This window comes from Marmota flaviventris, chromosome 15, assembly GCF_047511675.1.
Source record: "Marmota flaviventris isolate mMarFla1 chromosome 15, mMarFla1.hap1, whole genome shotgun sequence".
NCBI classification, from domain to species: Eukaryota; Metazoa; Chordata; class Mammalia; order Rodentia; family Sciuridae; genus Marmota; species Marmota flaviventris.
Genome location: NC_092512.1, coordinates 66,981,747 through 67,006,701, shown reverse-complemented (window position 1 = coordinate 67,006,701; position 24,955 = coordinate 66,981,747). Strand labels below are relative to the sequence as shown.

The 24,955-nt window shown below is 32.9% G+C and overlaps 1 protein-coding gene across 3 annotated transcripts in view; it reads right to left on the bottom strand.

The window, feature by feature from the left end:
• Positions 1-1,781: 1,781 nt before the first annotated feature.
• Ythdf3 (YTH N6-methyladenosine RNA binding protein F3) overlaps positions 1,782-24,955 on the bottom strand; it is a 35,870-nt gene continuing 12,696 nt past the window's right edge. For all 3 annotated transcript variants that reach the window (XM_071602321.1, XM_071602322.1, XM_071602323.1), the window contains 2 exons: positions 20,396-21,994; positions 1,782-4,883 (listed from right to left, as the gene is read on the bottom strand). In XM_071602321.1, the coding sequence (XP_071458422.1) occupies positions 4,860-4,883; positions 20,396-21,994 (1,623 nt within the window). In that variant the 3' untranslated portion in view covers positions 1,782-4,859. The remainder of the gene's footprint in view (positions 4,884-20,395; positions 21,995-24,955) is intronic.

Sequence of the window (24,955 nt, the reverse complement as noted above, 5' to 3'; positions counted from 1 at the left end):
ATGGGCTATGAGGTCTTTTTCTCTAAAGCTTATAACACATCTAAGTTTAAGAATAACACCAGCCAAATGACAAAGGAGGAGCATTCTTTTAAGTATTTGACCATAAAACCAAGAGAAAATCAAGGAGACATGACAACTGAAAGTGGTATGGTATCCTTGATTGGATGCTGGACCAGAAAAAGATACTAGGTAAAACATAAAAAAATCTAAAAATATGCATTTTAGTTACTGATAAGGAATCAATATTGGTATAAGATATTAAGAATAAGGAGAGCTTGGGCTGGGGTTGTAGCTCAGTGGTAGAGTGCTAGCCTAGCATGTATGAGGCACGGGTTCAATCCTCAGCACCACATAAAAATAAAGGTTTTATGTGTCCAACAACTAAAAAACAAGAAAAATTTAAAGAATACGGGGAGTTTAAATCTTTCCAACTTTTCTGTAAAACTGTTCTAAAAAATAAAGCCTATTTTTAAAACATGATAATATGAAATGGTAGAAGAAAAAACTTGGGATTTCTTTGGGACAGACATTCTACTTCAAAGAGTGATTACTAAAACTCAAAATTGATTTCCAAACTTACTTTCAAAGGAACAAACATTTGCCATTGCTAGAATATCTCATAGCCTACAAAACTATCAAAATCATAGATTACAAAAATCTCAGAACTGCAAAGAATCTTAGATACATTTTACTTATTTCCCTATTTTCTTAAGGACACTAACAAAATAAATGATTTGCTTAATCTTCCAGTTAGACAACTAAGTCCTCCATTTCTAAGATGTCCAAACCGACAATTCACTTCTGATTACAGATCTCTCTTAGAAATGCAATGTTTCGGCTGAGGTAGCTCAGTAGTGGAATACTTACTTGTCTAACCTTTTGGAGTCCCTGGAATACATTCCCAACAGTGAAAAAAAAAAAAGAAAAAAAAATTGAAAGCCCATTGTTAAGGCTAGGGATATTATCAAGAGTAGAGTACTTACTAAGCATGCATGAAGTCCTGTGTTTGCTCCTCAAGAAAGGGGGGAAAACCTTACATTTCAAAATAACATTTTAATAATCTAAAAGAAAGCATAGATAATGTTGAATAGGCAACTAAACATCTGACTGGAAGAGTATTTAGTTTCTAGACTAGAATTAGAAATCCACTATCATAAAGCAATCATAAGAATTGAGGTCCCAACTATGAATACCTGGCCTCAATTCCTAAGTATTGCTAATGAAATGTAAATTTTCCCTTCAGGTTGATAACCAGTAAAAAAATTTCTGATTATGCTGCACTGTGGGGGCACTTGGGGTATTTCTTTGTGCCCTAGTCAAAGTCAGCAGTGTTGTTCGATTACAGCTGGTTTTGATAATACAAATCTAAATTAATTCCTCCATCAGAACAAATAGAGAATTAGAACAAAAGAGAGAAGACCCATTTATTTTTATGGAGATGAAGGAAAAAGTGGCACCAGCTGTCTAATAACTATAATCTCCTACTCTTGGTCCCAAGAAATAATTTTCTAACAGTGTATTGCTTAAGGTTTTTGTTGTTATTGTTGTTTTTTGTTTTATTAAGAACATGTAATTGAATAAGAGTAGACAAAGATTAGGATGAAATGCTATCTTACCTTAATTTTCCCACTTAATCTAAATAGCCAACTAAAATGAATGACATAATCTATCTGTACTTGATGGATATATCAATAGAAAAATTCATACTAGAGTAGGCAAAATTGTTTTCTTTTTAAGCAGGCAACACATATTTATAAAGATAAATGGAAAGAACACAGATATGAGTGAACAATTTTTATTGAAACCCTCAAAGATTAAAGAGGACCAAATGGTGAGTTTGGGTACCATAACAGAAAATCTCACCTAACTGTACCATCATTCACAGGAATGAACAAACCCAAACACGACAAAATTCAAATTCTCAAGTAATTGCTACAAGTGAATGTAAATGAACTAATCATTTTATCATAACCTTCCTTTAATCATACGAAAAAGGGAATTTACATGGCATAACAAAAGATATGCAAAACTTAATGAAAACACAATTCTCTTAAATCTCTCAAACTTAATTTTAAAGGATGCAGAATGCACTTGATTAAATGACTTAAGCTGATTCTTTTTTTTTTATTGCAAACTGTTTTAACATCAGCTTAACCCCCATGCATTGTACTCAAAAAATAACACAGCTTTTGGATTAGAAAGATCACTTAAGTTAAAATGAGGAATTAAGTACTAAAATTTAAAAAAAGGCTGGGTTTCTTTTGAAAGGAATCTTCAAGTACCAATATGTATAGATAAAGAATACTAATTTTGGTTACATTTTCCCCCTTACTGTTAAGTATACAAACTATAATACCTTTCGAAAGAAAATACCCACATAAGATAACTTTAAAAAGAAACATTCAAACCAGACCTCAGAAAAACATTAAGAGAGAAATTTACTGGGACAATAATGTCTTCATTCGTGATTATTCAAACATTTGATTAGGTATTTCCTCTTGTAGAGCCCACATTCTCTTTTTTGGTCCCTACGTGAAGAAACATTCATTTGGTTGCATTCAATACAACCTGTAATAATTTCATTTAGAGAAAAAACATTTTGTAATACACTGACCTGGCAGACCAAGAGAAAGAGAAAGTGAGTATGTTGGGGAAAACTTAAATGAGAAAACCACAAAATTACCAATTGATATTTTTTTTTTCCCAAAGGAATGCTGCACCCATTTCACTTAATATAAGAAATCCACGTTAAAGGCACTGGGATGTACTCCTCACCATGCATAGACTCTAAGCAACACTTGACAATGTCTGAGTCTATTGCAATCAGCCTACATGCTGGGTGTTTCCATGACATTTCCTAATAGAAACCTAATATAAATTAAACAAGTTTGAATCCATTTATAATGTAACTAGTTTTATAAAAATATCCAGAGTTGCTAATAAAGCACCAATAAAAAGAGAACCTCAGGGGGAGGACTCAGATCCTTCCAACAAGGTCACCCTTTTACAGTTTTCTCCAATAGAACCTCCAGAAATGATAACAATCATCTTTGGCAAGCCTTACCTATACAATATTAGAGACACAGAACATTGCTGTGGTGACTATACCCAAATGCCAATTTTTATTGTAAATAGTTAAGAGACGTGTTACAAGATTTCATGGCTTAGTCTCAAAAAGGTAAAATAGGTGCAATTTTCCTTTAAGAAAATCTTTATTTTTAAATATACCATTAACATTTTGATGTTCCCTTCAGTAAACATTGATATAACTATACTGGGACTACCCAAGAACTGTGAAGTAGCTACAGTTTTCTACAAATACTGTATTTGAGTGAAAAAAAAAAAATACAGTATTTGTACATTTTAAGAAAACATTGTACAAAAAAATATTATATAAATGAAAACCTCAAAGATATATGTCACTAGGCTTTTGAGTTGAAGTGACCAAAGATCATAGTAAATGAAAACATTTCTAAACATGATGTAAACATAAATGGAGTAATGCAAAACATCAAGGTATTCAAATCTACTGTATTGCTATTTTCACCCTTAACATATAATTCTACATAGCTTTCTCCTTTTGGAACAATAATATAAGGGGCAGGACATTATTTTCATAACCTTATGCCATCAAATCAGTTAATACAGATGCTTGACACATTCAATTATACAAAATCAATTTGTTTCAAGATACAAAATTAATGTTGATATGTAATTAATGAAAAAAATAAGATGTTAAAAAGATAACTATAAGAATACCCAGATATATGCTGTATTCCCACTTATATAGATCTGATCAATAAAACATCAACACATTCACTTAGATACTGATTTAATTCATGGATCAAGGCCATATTCTCAAAGTATTTTAAGGATGCCAGGACACTGCAAAAGCTGGAGAAAAGAGTTGAGGAACAATATATGCTTGCTAAACAAGAACTATGTTTATTTAGCTAGTGAATATCTAGAATAATAAATTTTTACTTCATGATAGCAATCAGGCTCGCAAACACCCAGAAATAGGAATTAAGGATTTTAAACGTAGTTATAAAGGTCATAAAAAGTCTGATTAGACTGAGGTACATTTACTCAAAATTTTGAGATTCATTAAGTGGTAGCAAACAAAATAATTCCTCAGACAAATGCACATTTCTCAGTATACATATAATTGAGGGAAGGAGGGGAAAAGAATGTGCATTAACTGGTGAAATCCACCAAGCTGCATATCAATATTCTGTTACACCAAACAGTTTGAAGACAAGGGAAATGTTCTAATATAATTTCAGATTATGTTTCATTTGGCTAAAATAGAGCTTAAGGTTGCTTTGCCATATTAAAAGTTTACTACAATAATTTTTCACATAAACATTTAGACTTGAACTCCAGGACTAAATATGGCATGATTATTTTGCTTTTAATCTGTTGAAATAGCTAAAAATTGACAATTTAAAAGCTACAACAAAGAAAAAGTTGAAGCAGTGTGACTCTTACATCATTGAACCACTTCTAATGGTTAACTGTTAGTATTTAACAAATTCAAAGAGTTAATGAATCCTTGCATTCATTCAGTCTTCTGTGCCTTAGCTAGGATGCATAATTACAAAAGACAGCAGATACTGGTAAAAGCTTCAGGACAGAAAGTGCTTGACGAAGTTACAGTTCTCAAGTGTGTTTGGTGTGAGTATAAGGGCAGATGCGCTGATGAAAACCATTACAAGAAGAGTCAATTTTGTGTTAAAGTGTTCAAAGATGTCACCTTAAGCAGAAAAAAAGCTTTAATAACGTCTTCTTTGACTTATTAGGCATTTCCAAAGTCTACATCATTAGTGTTGTAATTTTAATAGGACATCTCCATATGGTTATTGTTTGTTTCTATTTCTCTCCTGAAAGGAAAACAAAAAGAGTTACAACAAAATATTTTCATCATTTAAACTACATGCACATATAATATAAGTCATCTCCATACGAAGTTCTTCAAATACTAATTCAAATAATCATAGAAGCATGGTTACCACAAAACATTTTAAATTAGAAAGTCCAAATAGAGACCTATTTCAGGGCAGTTTAAGTACTCTACATAGTTTAAGTACTCTACACAGTCCTACTGTCCCACAGGATTTGTTTAAGAAGAACATAGTGTAATAATGTGTTTTGAGTACAATGAATTTTTGATAGTGAGATGTAGCATCTGGAAAGCAATTTAGCTCAGGTAGAGACTGGAAAAAAGGTAGAACTATATTAAAAGTGCATTACATTAAGATTTCAGTACTAATTAAGAAATAACTTTAATTCCAAAATTTCTACCATTCTTATTCTCAGTATATTATACCTTTTCACATGAAGAAGTGTTACATTCCATTGATTGCTGACTTATGACAACTGAGATATATAACAATTCCTTCTTTAAAAAATACTTAACTGAATAATGTTTTCATGTTCACAATTAATCAAATATTTTTTTATTAATTCTAGACAAATAACCTGGAGGGCTTGTACAAACACTAAGAGTTAGGTCCCACAGGTAGGAGGAGGAACCGGTGAATTTGCATTTCTAACAAGTTCACAGGTAAGCCTGGACTGCTGGCCCTTATGAGGATAATAGCACTTTGAAAACCACCAGTGTTTTAACAAATTTTAAGATTCTCTCATTTTATTTTTTCTACTCCCATCTTATTTTTGCATAAGTAATACACACTCAATAGTAAATTCTACTGTCTTTCCAAGTGGCCATCCAAAAAAAACCCTGTATTTTAAATTCCAAAGAATAAAAAAAAAAAAAAAAAAGCTTTAAGTTCTTTGATACTTTCTTTTTCATCTGAATATATCACTGCAACTTGAAAAGCAGTATTTCATGGAGAAAGTTAATAAAATGTCCTACTACATGGCAACTAAAAATGCAATTATCTCATAGATTCCTACATATCAGTGAAATACACTGAAATGAAAGAATAAAACAATATTGGAAACAGAGCTAGCTAGAGCAGTCATGTTTCTAAAGGATACACAAAAACAAAAACTCAACAATATTAACTGGGAAGTATAACAAAGAGCTGGAGCCTAATTTTACAGAGGCCCTAAAATTCTTTTACAAGCCTGATGAAACAGAAAGTTTAGTGTTCAAGTGAAGAAAACAAAAAGGCTTATGAGACATTTTTGAAACATGTCCTATAATCAGCTCATACATATATATATATGAATAAATTAAGATAACAGCATACTGCTTATGTACTGTCCCATAAAATGATGAATCAAAACAGGAAAAAAAGGGGTCTGAGGTTGTGGCTCAGTGGTAGAGAGCTTGCCTAGGATGTGTGAGGCACCTAGGTTTCAAATCTCAGCATCACAGATAAATAACTGATTAAAGTAAAGGTCCATCAACATATAAAAAAGAAAAAAAGGAATTCTACTTAAGGATAAATTGGACAAAGAAGTTTAACATGGGGGACATGAATGATCAGTTTTAACAATGAGAACCATGTGCTATTTAAATGGAAGCTAGAAACGATGTTTCAATTTGAACTATAATCAACTATGCACTTTTACAGAATCACTAAAATACATAGATTACATATGTATTATAATGCATCTATCTATATATATATATACATACAATGCATAACCTGAAACTGCACAAGTAAAAGACATAAAGAAAAAAAAAGGAAAAAAGTTCCTCATTAATTAGAGGTTTAAAAGATCTAGATTAAGAGGGGAAAAGTAAACATTTTTATATATTTATGAGCAAAAAAATGTAAACTCATCAATTAAAGTAAAAAAATATCAATTCAGAATTTCTCGAAATCCCATTACACATTATTTACAATAAACCCAAAACACAAGGATACAAAAAAAGTTTAAAATCAATACAGACATATGATAACATATACCAAATTAAGACAACCATATCAATATCAGACAAACTGGTCTTAAAAGACAAAAGCCATTTTTAGAAATAAAAGTGATCACTACATACTGAATAAGAAACAGTTTCTGATAAACTATTAAAATTGTCAGAATTATAAAGAGAAGCAAACAAATTCATGATAGGAGAATTTAACACATTTCTTTTAGTAATAGATAAAGCTGACAAGGAAGTAAAAAGTTTAACCCAAAGAATACAGAAAACTGGCACAAATAATTACAGAGTACACATTCTATCCAGGTACACAATGTATCATAAGAAGTGACTACATGCTAGGCCAGAAAACAAATTTCAATAAATGTCAGAGTCAGTTTCATAGTGTACCCATTTTCTGACATAAATTTTAGGAGCAAAAACAACAACAAAAACAACTTTGACACATTCGGAAATTTTGAAACACTTCTAAAAGTCATTTGAAAAAGTCATAATGGAAATCAGAAAAATTTTATAGCAGTACGACAATAAAAATGTATGGGTCCTCCAAAAGACACTAGAAATTTACATGTGTAGAATTTTAACAAAAAAGCTAAAAAGCGATGAGCTCATCATCCACCTCACGAAAGTAAAGAAAAAAAAATGAATGAAAATATGATAACAGCAGAATATAATAAAATAGAAAAAAAATAAAGAGAACAAAAACTTAAAGTTGGTGCTTTGGCAGGTAACTCACAATAGAAAATCTCTAAAACACTGATTTTTTAAAAAATCATAATAGTACAAATATAAAAATACTATTAATGTTAATATGCCAATAAATTTAACAGGATAAGGCAAACTGAACAACTTCAAAAGAGATAGAGCTAGTGACAAGTGCTTGGACTCATGATACATTTTGAAAGCCAAGACAACCATCACTTACTGATGGATTAGATAAGGGGTAATAAACAGTAGTATCAAGAATGAGTCCAGGATTTTTAGACTAAACATCTCTAAAAGAAAAATGGTACATATTCTCTTAAAAAAGAAAAAAAAAGGAGATTGGGGCAGGCAAAAAATAGGAATTATATTAATGTTTATGAGACAATAAATGAAGATGTCAAATATGTAATTAGATGTGTCTTGAGATAACAATGGTTTAGAATGGGAATACAAATTTGGAAGTCATCAGGACATAGTAAACATCCATCAAGAGAATTAGTTCTCCAGAAGTTTATGGTCTATTTCTTTCTAACAAACAAATCCTACCAGTATACTACCAAGAAGTAGGAATGTACCTTAAACTATTAATATTAAATATTCTAATAATTCTAATATAGTCCATGTGCCTAGAACTATCAGTTACAAATCACTAGAAATACAAAAATTAGAAATGATGAGCTATCAGTGATATTATCAACTTCAAATGTAACTAAAAAGGCATTCTAGGATACAAACTATCAAGTGATTCACAGAATTCAATCTTTCTTATATTCTCAGAATATGTATTTTTTAATTATTTTAATGTTTTAATTAGTTACACATGACAGTTGAATGCACTTTGATACATCATATATAATGAAGTATAATTTCTCATTCTTCTGGTTGTACATGATGTAAAATCACACCAAGTCATATAGTTATATATGTACATAGGGTACTAATATCTAATTACAGAATTTAATTTTTTTCTTTAAATAATAAAAAATGATTAACAGAAGAATCCTTCCCTTCCAATCCTCCCCACCCCAACCTTTTTCCATCAATAGCACACTATACCTCAACAACTCATACTGTGAGATTTTAAGGCTATTAAGTCTGAAGAAAAGACTGGGTAGTACAGGGTTTCTTCTCCAACCCAATACACTGGAGATCAACAAAGATCCTAGGACCAAGACCAGAAAATGGCCCATGGAATTGAACCCAAGAAGTTGTTGTCAACTCATATTTTTCTGATAGTCCCTACGCTTGAAACCAGGAAAGAGTCAGAAAATAAAGATTTTCTTCAATGTCCTAAGAGGGAACACCAGCTCGTCTTTAAATAACTTTTCTTCTACTCATCTGAAGGTTTATCATTATTAGCAATACTTCAGTAACTAGACCAGAGGCCACAAATGAGTCACAAGGGAAAAGTAACCATGTATCTAAGAAGCCATGGCATCTAGAAAAATAAAAATGAAGGTAAGCACTGAGAACATAGTACAATAGAATTACTGAAAGAACAGTGAACACATGCAAAAACAGTATAAGAAGCAAACGTTTGAGATCCAAATGCAATAAACACAAAAATACATTTGTATCTTAGAAACCTAGTTTTCAAATTAAAAAACTCAGTAGATAAATTAAAGGGGCAAATGAAAAGAGCAACAATTAGACAACAAACTTCACTAATTCTTTGATAATTCGATTTTCCTAATTTTAAGTATGAGTTCCTAGTAGACTTGCTTCCAGAAACGGAATACAAAAGGGGGAATCAGAACATTTCTAATGCAGAAACCCACTGGACATCCATCACCTTAAACTAGTAATCGATGTTAATACTACCAGTAATGAGCACATCATTTCTGTGGGATTCTTCCTCAAATACATAATGTCATCTAATCATGAGAAAACACCAAGCAAACAGAAAGTTTTCTGGAAATCTGAAATCCACCTATTTAGTAAACTTTTTTTTTTTTGGCGGGGGGGGGGGGGGGGTCGCTGGGGATTTACCCCACTGCTCTGTAGTCTTGAAAGATATAAGAAACAAAGAAAGTCAGAAAACTGTTAACAGATTGGAGACAACTGAGGAAACACGGCAACTCAATGAAATACGCTGGTGTCCAGGCCATATGAGAAATAGAAAAGGTCACTAGCAGGAAAATGGGGAATTTGGGAAAAGTCTGTAATTTATTTAACAGTATTAACCAGTTAATTTCTTTGTTCAAATAAATACTCCATGATTATATGCATGTTAATATTAAGGAAAAGTGAATAAGTATATATAGAAACTTCCTATATTACCTTTGCAAATGCTGTAAGTCTTAATATTTGAAAATAAAATAAAAAATGATCACTAAAGAAAAGTACAATTTTCATGCAACTCTCAAAACACCATTGCAGAAATATGAAAAAAAAAAAACAAATATTTTATAGGGTATTGCTATTTTAATGGCTGCCCTTGCACAGGAAATCAAAATTATTGTTTGAGGGTGAAAGTGTCTCTTAAATTCCACACCCAAATAAAACCTAATGTCTGTGTCAGGCTATGTTTTTCAATTAAATAAAGGAAAAAGCCAGTGTGTATATTTCAAGAAAACCATTTACAGATGAAACAGCATTTAAATTAAAACATCTAACAGATTCAATTCTTCAGGAAAATTAATAACTTAGTCAGAATGAAATCTGCATAGGAGGCTGACAGGACTGGAAAAATTCATGCCAAAGAATACAATAAGGGCAGTAAGTAATGGATAAAAATCCCAGCTGCTCAAAAGCCCCACATTGTGTTCAGAGCCTTTTAAAGTACTTTAATGCTGAGGTAAGTTTCGGACTTGCTCTATCCCAAAAAACATGACAACTCCTTTTGCATTAAGAAAGCAAAAGACAAAGAGTACAAAGGAAACAGACCAATTCTGCACTTGAAATTCACAACCATGTAGTCATCAGAGGAAAGAACAATGATTATGATTTGGGGCTAGAGGTCATTTTCAGAAATCAACTTTTCAAATGTTTTACATTTACATTTACATTGTAATAAAGCTCTACATTATTACTGTCCATTACTACTGCAGAGTTGGATTAATAAAACATAAACATTTATGGTGACAACCAACTCAGTGGAAATTAATGAAAAAATAATAGTCATGATCATTACTGGAAACTTTAAAAGGTTCCAGTGCCCATATTTGTATTTATAAAATAAGGAATATTTTCAGGTTTGAGAAAAGAATTGATACAGAATGCTAACAAATTATTCATTTGTGCCAACCAAAGATCAAATAAATTAAAAGTATATTACAAAAATGGAAGAATTAAGAAGTTTAAATAGAAAAAAATGGTGATGAACATTAAATGTTATTTTAGGTGGCTCAATGAGACCAAGAACACAGCTATAAGTGTTAGGAATAAATTCATGTTTTATAATTTAGTTTAATAAAATAATACAACTCATCTTATTTTGAGAGTTTTTACTTAATTGCATGAAGAAAAAAATATATAAATATATGAAAAGACTCAACCTACAGATGACATGATTGTTAGGTAGAAAACTCTAAGGATGTTCTATTAGAAACATAAGAACTAATAAATGAATTCAGCAAATCACTGGATACAAGGACATTTAAAAAACAGTTAAAAAGAGGATTCTGTATAATTATAATTATGTGGTGTACCTGAATTACCAGCACATAATTAAGAAAATAAAAACTGAAGCTGGATATGGTGGCACACATTTAAAAAATACAAAATACTTAGCAATAAATTTAACAAAAGACACTGAAAATTACAAAATTCTCTAACCCGAACTATTCATTTCTCTCTCCAAGCTGACTGACTTCTACAAAATAAAGGTTATTTATCTCTGGTGGCTACTTTTAACCTTAAATACTTATCCACTGAATGAATGAGGTAACAGAGTTAAAAAAAGAACATGCAGGACCCAAATATATGGTGATACAGGTTAACCTGAATGCAAGATGTGTTCTAGTAGAATTTTTTTTAAAAAATTAATTTTAAAAAGGAAAAAAAAATAAAAATAAAAAGACCAAGTAACTGAGGGTCTTAAAACCAAGCAAAGGAATCCATTTGCAATTCTATTTTTAGATGTCAGATTTTGGTCTCTTTACCAAAAAATGAAAATTAAATATTCTAGACTATCTTTTACAAGTAGAATTGTTCATTAGTAGCTTTTTAAAATATATCCTAGTTCTTTTATTATAGATTCTATAAAGGTTCTTTCATTCCCTCAAGGTGTTTCAAAAGCAACAGAAATATTGAATTGGTCAAATGTATAAGATATTAATGAGTAGAAACATCTTTCAATAAACCCAAACTTTCCTCCCAGGAGACAGCAAAACCAATTTCCTCTTAGAAATTAGAGAGCAATAAAGCTAGGTATGGTAGCACACAGCTGTAATCCCTGCTACTCCTACAAGGGAGGCCGAGACAAGAGATCAAAAGTTCAAAGCCAGCTTGGAAAACTTGGTGATATCCTGTCTAAAAATAAAAATTTTAAAAAGAGTTGGGGGTGAGGCCCAGTGTTTGAAGTCCAGGATTAAAACCCCAGTACTAAAGTGGTACTGACATGGTGCGCAAGGGGTTTTGGCAGTTTCTGACATGGCTCCCAATGGTTCCTGCCTCCTCTTATTCATAGGTTGTAGAATCAATCCCTACTCCTAAGTGTGGGCTGGACACAATAAATGATTTGTTGCTAACCAACACAACTGGCAGAGGTAATAGGATTATCACCTCTATGAAATGGTTATAAAAGACTGTGCCTTCTGTTCTCTAGCTATGCCACCTCACTCTATTGCCCTACTCACCGATCCTTTGCTTGCTCATGAAATAAGAATTAAGCCCAGCTAAGATTGACTGCAACCTCATAGAGACCCTCAAGCTGAGAATCCAACTAGGCTGTGGCCCAATTCCTAACACACAAGAAACTGTAAAGTATTTTACACTTTTTAGATAGCTTATACAACAGGTCACAAAAGAACAAGCATTATCCATACTGTAGCAAAGCCTTTTGATATATGATATTAGCATAAATTCAGAACTGTCAGGGAAAGGAACTAGGGCATCCTACCCTAACATTATCAATATTTATTATACGATCAGGGTGAAATATATACAGATGAAATCTTTACATATAAAAAAATAAACAAACTACTCCAAGGAACAGGTAGAGTTGATTAAGGCCCTAACTTTTCCCTTACTAAAGAACAAATCTTCTGTTCAAAAGCTACAACTTTCTTTTCATGAAATATTTTTCCTTAGGTACATTTATTCTAAATTAAGAAACTGCATGTTTTCAATAAAATATTAAACAAATAATTCAACAAATTACTTCTTAAAACTTTAAATATTTCTTTTCCACATAAAGGTAAAGATAGCTATTCCTTATTTCTTATGTCATCATGCATTTGCTAACAACTGAAATTCTGCTCAATTTAGTAACTATTGATAATTTCCTAAATTATCTCTCCAAGGTCTACAACTAATCTGATAAACTATAGGTAGTTCACTTACTAAAAATCCATAAAATTCTCTTATCAGCATTAGAACACAACAAAACCACTATAAACATGTTGTCTGAAGAAAACATAAAAACAGGTCAATATAATAAAATATTCATTGAAGCACCTCCTTCCAACTTTGGCTCATAAATATTTACCAAGTTTAGAACAGAGTATTACTGTAATAAAATCATCTTGATTACTAAAAATACCAATATTTTTAACCCAGAGAATTATCCACTTAAATAAGTAACATAAGTTAGACTTAATTTACTGAACTTGTTTCTGTTAATCATCATAATCAACTTATTCTGCAGAGAGAGAACTAGAGCCATTAGAAAAGTTTACCAAAGGGTAATCAAACAGACTTCAACCCATGTCATTAAAAATAATGTAGAACTATTAGGAAAATGCTTACTGTTGTTATAGGTCTAATTATGGTCAAAGTAATTTCTTATACGTTAATACAAATTTGTACTTTGAGACAGACCTAACATCTCATCTCAGGATCAGCTATTTCAAGCATTAAAAAAATTATATTATGCACTAAAATTTAGCCTTTGGAAGTACACAACATAATATTAGCATATGTGACTAAAATACATATAAGTGTCTAGAGTTTAATAGATTTTATTATAACTATGAACTTGGGGTGGGACGGACACTAGGGATTTAACCCTGGAGTGCTTAACCACTGAGCTACATCCCCGACCTTTTCATTTTTTAATTTTGAGACAGGGTCTCACAAAGTAGCTAAGGGCCTCATGAAATTGCTCATGAGTTGACCTCAAATTTGGATTCCACTTGAACCTCTGGGATTACTGGCATGTGCTGCCGGGCCCACTGACCTGCTTATTTTTACTTATGGTAAGGCTCCATCTCTGTCTGGGAGGTTAGGAAAATGCATCTTTTGGAAAATTCACCTCAAAATAATTGGCAACTGAAATTATGTAGAATTAAAAGAGCTATTAAAATTAAAAATCTTGCCTGAAATTGTTTCCTGGTTAACACGGATTTAAAAGAAAAGGATACAAAAATAGGATCTATATGATGCATTTAGCGTGACAACAAAAATAAGAATTACCTAAAGAGTCACAAGAAGATTCTACTCCCTACAGATTATGTTTTCTAGACAAATACACTCAGAACCTTACTACTTCTTTATTTTCTTCTTTTATTTTCCAATTAAACTGGCTTTACCAGTACATACAAAGAATTCTTTAGAAGCAAATAAATAAATTAGGAATTTTATCCTCTCCCTAACCCAGTTCCTCTGATGGGCTGCCATAACCTTAAGCATAATACTAATACATAAAATTCTGGATTTATCAATTCCCATTGTATATGATTAATTTATAAAAATGAATGTCATATTCCACTTCTCTTCCAACTTCCATTAGAAGCTATATGATTTTTAGTTAAAATAGCAGCATTTCTGACTTTAAATAATATGCCTACGGCACTAATTTTTGATCATCCTTAAAGAGTTACCTGTAACCTTCAGAAAGATGAGAAAATAAATTCATATATTTACCCTTCCTCAAATCTTTCCTTCCCATTATCTCCTAACATTCTGTTCTAACTAGAATTAATATTTTATAATCTAGTGTCTAGTTCTACAAATTGAAAAACCAGCAGACAGCATTTACTATAAACTAAATGAACAAATAACAGTGATTAGATCTATAAAGGAATAATTCTACAATTATATCTAAACTGCAAGAAATTCTTTAAAGCATTTGTCATTTAACAGATTATCTATTCAAAACCTACTATATGCCAGATAGTTTTCTAGGTGCCAGGGAATCAGCAAAAGCAAAATCAGTCTTGTTCTCCCAGACTTCATAATACAATCAAAGCTTGTCTAAAATTTTTATTCTTTTTAGATTCCTCACTTTACCCAGGTCAATGGTTCCTAATAAAGGGCCCATATATATTGTTTGTTAGGCTTGAAGGAACTTACTGACAATTAGCAGACAGGGTGAGATGTTGAAATGTCCTGGGATGCACTATTAATAATGGACACCTGTCTTAATTCAAAATGCATTATCAGGTCCTCTTCGAGATTTGTTCTTGTGTAACAGCCATTACCACATGTCATCCTGTTTCTTGAATTCCTATTTCACTCTGCTGAAATTTCTCAACTCTTTCACTAAGGCTGAATTATAATGTACACTAAGGCTTTGTTCTTCTAAACTTGAACTTCTTTATTTTACTCCTCCCACCCCATTTCACTGATGTAACTGGATGCTCATCCTTACAGATGTTAACTTTATACCCAACTCCTCTCCACCCTGAAATAAGATTTTACATTTGAGTACCCTCAGAAGAGAAATTCAGATCATCGATTGTTTTTCCTTTCTTTCTAAACTGTGTCTTTTGCCTAGGAAACTTTTAAGATTTTTCTCTTTATACAGCTCCTTCCTCCCTCCTAACTACTTGGCAATTGTTTCTTCTGCAGTTTAGAATCTCACCAGCATTCCTCATTCTGAAGGAGGACCTGACATACTAACTTTCATATAGGCAGACAGGATATCAGGTTGTCTCCTCCACAGGAGGCATGCTGGCTAGAAAACCTAGTTGGAGGCTTCTACTGCCAAAATAATCAAGAAAAAAATAATCAATAAGCAATCCAGCAATGAAAAGAGAAAACAGAATTAGCTTTTTAAAGTCCTTATTATGATAAAGGGCCTCAAAAATTTAAAAAGAAAAATATTAAATTAGAAAAGGAGCTATAGCAACCACAAATCTAAATGTAAATATTAGTCTTTTATAAAAGCACATGACAAAATCCTCCCAAACTTGGGAAAGGCAAAAAAATTTGAAGGCAGATTCTAAACTTATTATTTCAAACTGTTTTGACTATGCTATGATCAGTATTTTCTGATCATAGACTGGATCCTCTACTAGAGGAAAGAAAGGACTCTGGATCAAATGACAGAGTATTATAGTTAAATAATAACCTTATTCTTAGGAAATACATACTATAATTCTGTTTTTTTGTTTTTGTTTTTCGTTGTTGTTGTTGTTTTGGAGAAAAGAGCCCTGTACATGGCACTCAGATGGTTTAAAAAGAACAAAGCAAACGTGGAAGAATGACAATAACAGGTAAATCTGATTAAAAGATGAGTATTCTATAAATTATTCCCCAGATAAAGTTATTTCCAAATAGAAGAATGAAGAAAAAAATTCATCCATACTATATTGCTGTAGCACCAATGGCTATTTTCCTACAGATGGATATTTGAATTGTTTCCAGTTTTTTGCAATTATTAATTTTGCCATTCTTATACATATTTTCTGGGGTATCTAGAAACGTTCTTTACATATGTATTCCAGAAGAGAACTGCTGAATTATAAGGCATGAATATTCAACTTGTTAAAAAATACTGCTTCACATCTGCAATTGTGTAAGGCCTTGTTTATTTACAATCTTTCCAATACTCAATACTGTCATACTTAAATTTTGCTAAATGAATGGATATAAAATATTTTCTCATTCTAATCATGAATTGGATTTTCCTAATTTCATTTTTACTTCCTGTTGCAGCAAGTTCTTAAGTGGACAAGGCTACTGGCTTTGACTATTCTGAGTTATTAAAATATGGAGGTTGGGATGAGGCAACAGTACATTTTCCCCTCGTGAAATAAAATTGTTTTACTGAGTCACTATGGATACCATCAAAAGGGAACAGGTCTTGGTTTAAGCTTCCTGAAGCAAAATAGATAGCAGTCAGAAAAATGTCCTCTGCACTTAACAGTGAACAGTATTTTTATTAGGAAAATTGGGGGGAAGAAAGTAGACATTGTTTACATTGAACCTACACTGGCCATTGTAACATGAAGGGTATTGTAACATGAAGTGGGGAAAAGTTTGGGGATATGAGAAAAGATTGGTTGGAATTGGTAAGTAGGATCTAGTGCTGCCTAAGGGGTTGCAATGAGATTGTTTTCTCTAACTTTCAATAAGACTGAATATTGGTTTATATGCATTAGTCATGTCAATTTTCCTCTTTCACTAAATGAGTATCCATACCTTTTGCACATTTTTTCTACTGAGTTGTCTTTTTTATCTTTATATATTCTTAGTATTAATTTTCAGGCAGTTATATTCAAATTTCTTCTGGTACTTTCAGAAAAGATGTATTTTTAAAGCTTCCTTTAAAGCATCTTTTGAGGAATTGTTTTTAACTAATCAAATTTATCAATCGTCTCTTTTATAAGTAGTGCAGTCTGTGTCTTCTTTAAGAATCTGACTTTACCCAAAGTCTAGAAGATATGCTTCTGGGAAAATGTGGCCTCTACGTATCACAAGCCTTGAGAAATTAGAATTTAATACAGGACAGATGAGATCTTATTAAAGAGACACTAATAATAACTTGCAACTACTTTTAGTTGAAGGAAAAAAAGAAATTCTAGCAAAACACAACTGATTTGTCCTTTGTGACAGAGCCAAGGAGGTCCCAGAATAGACAGGAGCACAAAAATCACTGGAATGCCAAAAACATTTTGAAAGTATATATGATGGAAGCCCCAAGTACAAATATAAGCATGTCAAAAAAGAAAATTACAACTCTGCCTAGATAAGAGCTAACAACAAAAGGAAAAAAACTGGGCAAAGACATAATTCATTTGCTCATGAGTTGAAAATCATTGAAAACTGACTCCTAATATAGTAGCTTCAAACATACAGGGAAGTCAATTACTTAGTGTAGCCATTGTACAGATTTTCCTTTTTAACCACAGAGTGATAGTAAAGTCAACTTACAGCATGACTATCCCATTCCCACATGTACAGTGGCAGAGGCATATGAAACTGGCACCAAGAACTAAAGAAAAAAATGTAAAAGTACCTACTTTGATCTTGATGATCCTCCTTCTGATCCAGTAACTAATAGGAAAAGAGCCCAAAGAGTAATGAAGGGTTTTTTGATCCTGACAAAAATGAAAAAATACTAACAAACTTGTGAGTCAAGATCAGTGGGTGCCAGGGGTTAGACATAGGGCAGGGATTTAAGTAAAAAAATATAGTACAAATGAGGTTTTCATAGATGATGGAACTGTTCTGTATCCAAAATGTGATGATGCTTCTATCCATTTACATGTAAAAAACTGAAAGCTGTAGATTCGAAAGAACTTAACTTTATCGAATGATTTAAAAAAAGAAAGAAAAAGCTTTAAATCTATGTAAAAAAAATACTCATGGGAGCTTTATTTATATTCCCCCCAAACTGGAAACAATCCAAAGGTGATAAATCCATAGAATGTAAAACAATGAAGCAAAGCCTCTAGTATCTTGAATGAAAAAAACTGACCCAAAAACTCTATACCCAGCTAAACTGTTGTTTACATATCATGCCAAAGACCTTGTTGTTGTTGAGGTACTGGGGATAGAACCAAGGGCCACTTTACCACTTAGCTATATCCCCAATCGTTTTACTCATTTTGAGACAAGGTCTCAGCTAAATTGCCGATGCTACTCTTGAATTTATAATCCTCTTTAATTAATTATAAAAATTATAATTTTTATAATTAATAAAAATCAAGTTTAATAAGATTTGAAATAAAGATGTAAATTATGAGTTAGATGTCATAGAATGGCAGCAATGGAATAATAGAAATATAAAAATTAAAAGTTTAATTCACTATTGTGTATATTTGTGTAATATATACAATAACATGACTATAATACATGTCATAAAAAATATTTATGGGGCAGGCACAGTTGTACCAGTCTGTAATTCCAGCTACTTGGGAGGATGAAGCAGGGGATTATAAATTAGAGGCCAGCCTTGAAAACTTAGTGAGATTCTGCCCTGTAATAAAATTTTAAAAGGGGTAAGGATCATCTCTGGGATCAATTTTTAGTATGAAAAAATATATACATTCCAGAGACAACTATCTATTAAAATACTGAAAATAGTAAAACTAGGACTAAATTTTCAGACTGGGTAAAAAAGAAAAGTATGAACACATACAAGGCTGGCTGTCACCTTAGTGGTAGAAGAAAATAAAGCTAATATATATTTCTTTATCATGCAGATTTTCTCCTAAATAATCTCATCCTATTTTCATGGAATCAACTGTTTACAAACCAAATCAAAAACAAAAACAACACCTAGGTCTAACACCCACATCTCTCTAAATGCTTAAGTCAAAAAAATTTCTCTGCCTATATTTCTCAAATGTGTCTTAAAATAAGTACATCCCAAAATAAAATCTGTGTCTGCATCTCACCTTTCATATTCCAGATCATTTCTCATGATATGCTATTTTGTAATAGCAGTTACAAGATGACAATTTACTTAAACACTAAACTTAAAACCTCACTAGCAACTGGATCCAATTTTCCTCATTTAACTAGGAGAAAATTATATTCAGCAATCTTAACCTTTGAGGAAACAGTCCCACAAAGCCTTAAATAATAATTTGCATCACTCCAAAAGTTTCTGGCAATTCAGCACAGAAATCACTGCAACTAGAATCGCCAAGGGTTAAAAAAATCACCTGGGTTTAAAATTTGAAGCAGGTCCCTCTGCTGCACACAACCAAGAAATCACAAGACAAATTCACAAAGAACTGAATCATAACACTTTTACATACAGATAGTTAAAGGAAGTTTCTGCTTTATCTTAATTGCCACAAGAGATTTTTCCACAGCAGTAAAAACTATTTACTGGAAGAGCAAACTTTAACCCCGCTTCTCTCTAAAAGAAATTTAAATGTACTATCTACAGAAAAATCTCCTAGTTGCCTAATCCCTCCATTCTTTTTCCACCTAAAACTAGGACCCCAATTTTATTCTGTTCAGGACAGAAAACAATCCAAGCCTGCCAGCCAGTATGTCACAAACATGAATAACAGTATGTCCAATTGAAAGTCTTCCAATGGAAGTTTTCCTGAGTCTCACAGATGAATAACAAAAGAAATCAAATGCTATGGAGTCTAATTCTGAAGCCCACATCCTCCCAAATCTAATCTGCCTCCCAAAGCCAAATTGTCACCATATTTTGTTACAAGAGCTTCAACTGTACAAACTACAAAAATACTTTGGTGTTGTTTTTTAAAAATCCATTTTCTCAGCCAGGTACAGTGGTGCACACCTGTAATCTCAGCTACTCAGGAGGCTGAGGCAGAAGGATATCAAGTTTGAAGCCAGTCCAAGCAACTTAGAGACCCTACTTCAAAAATGAAAAAGGGCTGAGGATGTAACTCAGTGGTAGAGAATCCCTGAGTTCAATCCTAGTACTGTGGAGGGAGAAAACAGAGAGTCATTAAAAGGTACCCATTCATGTACTCCATCCCCAAGAGAAAGACCCACACATCAAAATTACTATATTCTTACCCTACGCATGGCTTCCTCCTCTTCTTGACGCTTTTCATAATGTGCAAAGTCATCAAAGATTGAGGTGGTATGCTTGAAAGTAGCAATTATTTTAAGCACTTGCTTAGCCTTTTCTAGGGGTACCTCTTGAGTGTCCCTTGAATTGGTTACTGGTTTGTTGTCATTGTTTTCTAAGCGAATGTGCCGTAACTGGTTATTGGGAACATCTTTCACAAAGATCCATTTAACTTCAAATTTGCCCTTCCATTTATCCTGAGACCAGACACCAGCATATGCATTATAGTCCACAACAGACTTCATCTCAGCCACTCCACAAAAATGTCCACTGCCATTCACACTAAAGAGTAAATAGAGTGGGCCTTTCCCATTCAGGGAACGGTAGGCTGCATCCAAACGCTTATTACCATGCTCAGTACTACACCAGATAGAGTACTTAATGGAACGATGTATGTCATCCTCAGAGTAGCTTTTAATTATAAACACACGTCCATTCTTCAGGTTCCAATCAAAGTCTTTGGGATTATAGTTGTTTATGGCCTTTAGCTTTTCCAGTACTGGATGCACTTCTATGCTAGAAGGTGAAGCGCTGACAGGTACAACACCTAAACCAAAGTTTTCACTGCCCACTCCATTGTTCTGGCTGAAGCCCGCTCCCCTGTTCCGAGGAGCTACCCAGCGATTCTGCAGCTGTGGTGGCTGAGGCTGCACTTGGTGTGGCTGGGCCTGCGGCTGAGGTCCTTGTTGCTGTTGTGGTTGTGGTGGCTGAGGCTGCTGTTGAGGCAGTTGGCTTTGCACCAATGGTGGCGGTTGAATTAATGGCTGAGGCTGCTGGATTATAGTTTGAGGAGGCAGAACTGGTTGGGTTGGTGGAGCCTTTACCACTGACCCCTTTTCATCCCAAGTTCCAATATTCATGTTGTGTTTTATAGGTGGTGGTGGTACAGCAGAACCCCCAATGCCCACATTGCCCTTGGGTTTAAGTTTCGGTTGAGGTTTGGCAGGCTTCCTAGCAATGGCAGCCCAGGAGGTTGGTTTAGGTGCTGCACTACTAACTGGGGGTACACTATTGGTTGCAATGCTAGTCATACCACTGCTGCTCAAGGCTGTACCTACAGTTTTTGTCACTGCAGCTGTCAGGTCACCACCAATTTTCAGTCCAGTCATGCCTTGCTCAATACTGCTAATGCCAGGCACCTTACTCAAAGTATCATTGCCAAATCCAGCCTGTCCATCAGTAATAGCTCTCCCAAGAGAACTAGGTGGATAGCCATAACTGCTGCTATAAGCAGAACTTTGTGTTGATTGTCCCTGAGATCCACTTGTCCCCCATGTAGAGAAATCAGCATTACCAGGAAAAAAGTTAAATCCATGTTGACCAAGAAATGGAGGGGTATTTCCTAATGCTCCAGGCTGACTAAAAACACCATCTGGTATATAATGATGTTCTCCATTACTCATTTGTCCATAGGTTGTCAGATATGGCATAGGCTGGTCTCCAGCCGTGGACCATGCTGCTTCCCCAAGAGAATATGGAAATCCAATGGATGGAGCATAGTAACTAGGCATATATGGATCTGACATTGGTGGATAGCTGTTACTCTGCAAAACAGAAGACCATAATCAGTAGTGAAATGTCCTCTTTACAGGAGGGAAAAAAGATATCTAAAAGTTAAAATCAAACAGTTTTAAATAAATGAAAAAGAGATGCACTGGATAAACACAATGAAAATTTCTAGATAAGCATAATTAAAGTTTCAAATCCAATCTCAGAAAAATTTACATGAGTACTCATATTTTTAAATATTTGTTATAAAATAACTTAGGAGTTTCATAGGAGGATTAAGAGTAGGATTGGGATTATTTTTGTTTGAAGAGTCAGATCTTCTGTCACAATTTTAAAATATTACAATTTCTACAAAAAGCTAAATCATAAAACTTTGCAGACACAAGATTTAACATTTATACTCAGCTATATTTTAAGTTATTGATGTGTTCAAAGAGTTACATATAAGGATTCAATAAACCTGGAAACTATTTTAAATAGAATTACAATTTATCATTGACAGAATCCAGTTCAGCCATTAAATTTTGTACTTAAGAAAAAATAATATGAGAAATGCTCACATTCTGAAAAAAAAAAAAAAAGATTCAAGATCATGCCATAGGCATGATCCAACTTTGTTTCGCTTTGTCATGTTCATTTTGGAAAGAAATGAAATCCTTATCTTGGCTTCTTAAGGGTGAGGCAATGGATATCTTTCTTTTTTAATGCTCTGTATTTTCCACACTTTACAGAATGAAAATACAAATTTTTTGGTCAGAACTTACTTTATTTCAAGTAAATAAATAAATAAATTTATTTATTTCAAGTAAATAAATCAACCTCTCTTTTGAATATTAAGTAATCATGCATTTACTAATTTGCCAAAAATCAAGACACCAAATTTTATTAATAAAAAAAACCCCACAAACAATATAAGCTCATGTGAAAATTAAAATAGCTTAAGGATTTCCCTTGAAAATGGGTTATGTCAAAAAAAAAAAAATAAATAAAATGTCTGATTAATTTTTTAATCTGCTTTAAGTTTTATTATTTTAAAGCCTTGGACAGAGCTTTAGAATTTGTGTAATTATGAAAGGTTTGAAAAACTTAGCTAATATTCAGTCAGAGCAATTGATGTTTCCTCACAAGGGTCAATACCATTAAGTCTGATGATTCACTTAATTTATATAAACACTATAAATTCCCTGGATAAAGTTCTTAAATTCATCCTCCTTTTTCTCTTTTATATTCTTGGGCTATTATGTGGCTTCTTTTCCACTAAAGCAAATATATTAAAAGGGCTCGGGTACGGGGGTATAGCTCATTGGTACAACACTTGACTAATGTATGCACAAAGCCGTAATATAACTAATTACTACTATCAATAGTAATCCATGAGAATAATATCATAGCTACTACTTGGAACTACTAAGTTATTTTTTTAAAGGCTTATGCTATGATTTAGATATGAAGTGTAGCTCAAAATTTCGTATATGAGATAATATTAGAACATTCAGAATTGAAATGATTGGTCTATGAAGGCCTTAACCTCATCAGTGTGTTAATCTCCTAATAAGAATTAACTGGGTGATAACTGTAGGCTAGGTAAGGCAAGAAGAGATAAGTCACTGGGAGCATGCCTTTGAGGTATAAATTTATCTCTGGTGAGGACTGCTCTCTGCTTTCTAATTGTCACGTTCTGAGCTGATTTTCTCCATCATGCCCTTCTGACTCTCTGCCTCACCTCCGGCCCAGAGCAAGTGAGTATTTCTGAAACCATAAGCACCAAGTAAACTTTTCCTACTCTACACTGTTTGTCACATCTTTTGGTCATAACAGTGAAAAAGCTGACTAAAACAGCTTATCATTAAAAACTGAGATATTTTATTATTACTACTTCTGGTTTTTTGTTTGTTAGCTTGTTTGGTTCTTGGGATTGAATCCAGGGCCACCCTCTCACTGAGTTACATTCCCAGTCGCTATTATATTACTAATAAGTTACTATGACACACCTCACAACTGTTCTAACTATCCATTGTCTATGAGAATGCTAATATGCTATCTTTTGAAATGATTCTCTGTTATAACTGAATTTTAACTTTAGATTTAAACGTATTCTATTTAAATTAATAATTCTGATAAGGACCGGGGATGTAGCTCAGTGGTAGAGCACTTGTCTAGAAAGTGCAAGTTCCCGAGTTCCATCCCCAGCAACAAAAAAAGGAAAAAGAAAAGTACAATTCTGAAAGATTTACTGGGTATTGCCAGTAAAACTTGGACCTAAACCCAAATGTGTCCCTTATTACTGTTTAAAGAAAAACAAAAATTACAATGCAATTTTCCAAATATACCACATATTAAATATATTTTACCGTATTCAAAACTATAATAACTCATGTTACAATTTACTATTCTAGTTGAATAATTTTTAGCTTTACTGAGTGGGTAATTATTACCTATAACTGAAAATATGCCAAAGAACACGAAAAATATTAGTATGAGATAGATTAAGAGCATTTTTGGAATCACCACCACATAATTACACAAATTCTAAAGCTCTGTCCATATCAGTGAAGAAATCCTAACTGCCACATTTAACACACCTACAAAGTGAAGCCTGAGGGAAGCTCTAATACATCAACAATGGTTTTTAAAAAATAAAATATTGAAGAATTTAAAGAGTAAGATTCAGAAACCATGATAACAATGCACACACACTTACACATAGATGTATTTGTAATCTGATTACTAAAATGTCTGCTAAAAATAAAGGTACTAATACTGATTAGGAAATCATTGTGATAAAAAAAAAAAGTTTAACCAAGGGTTCCAACTGTTGCACTACACCTAGAGTCCTCAAATGTACTGCATAAATGGTCACTTTTCTCCTGTTAATCCATTTGTTCTTCAATTCTTTCAAGAGTTTTTGCTGAATGAGATTTTTTTTCCTCTAGATCTCTGACAGTAATTCAAGCAATCTTAAGGCTCTGGTTTTGGTTCTAAGAACAACTAAGAAC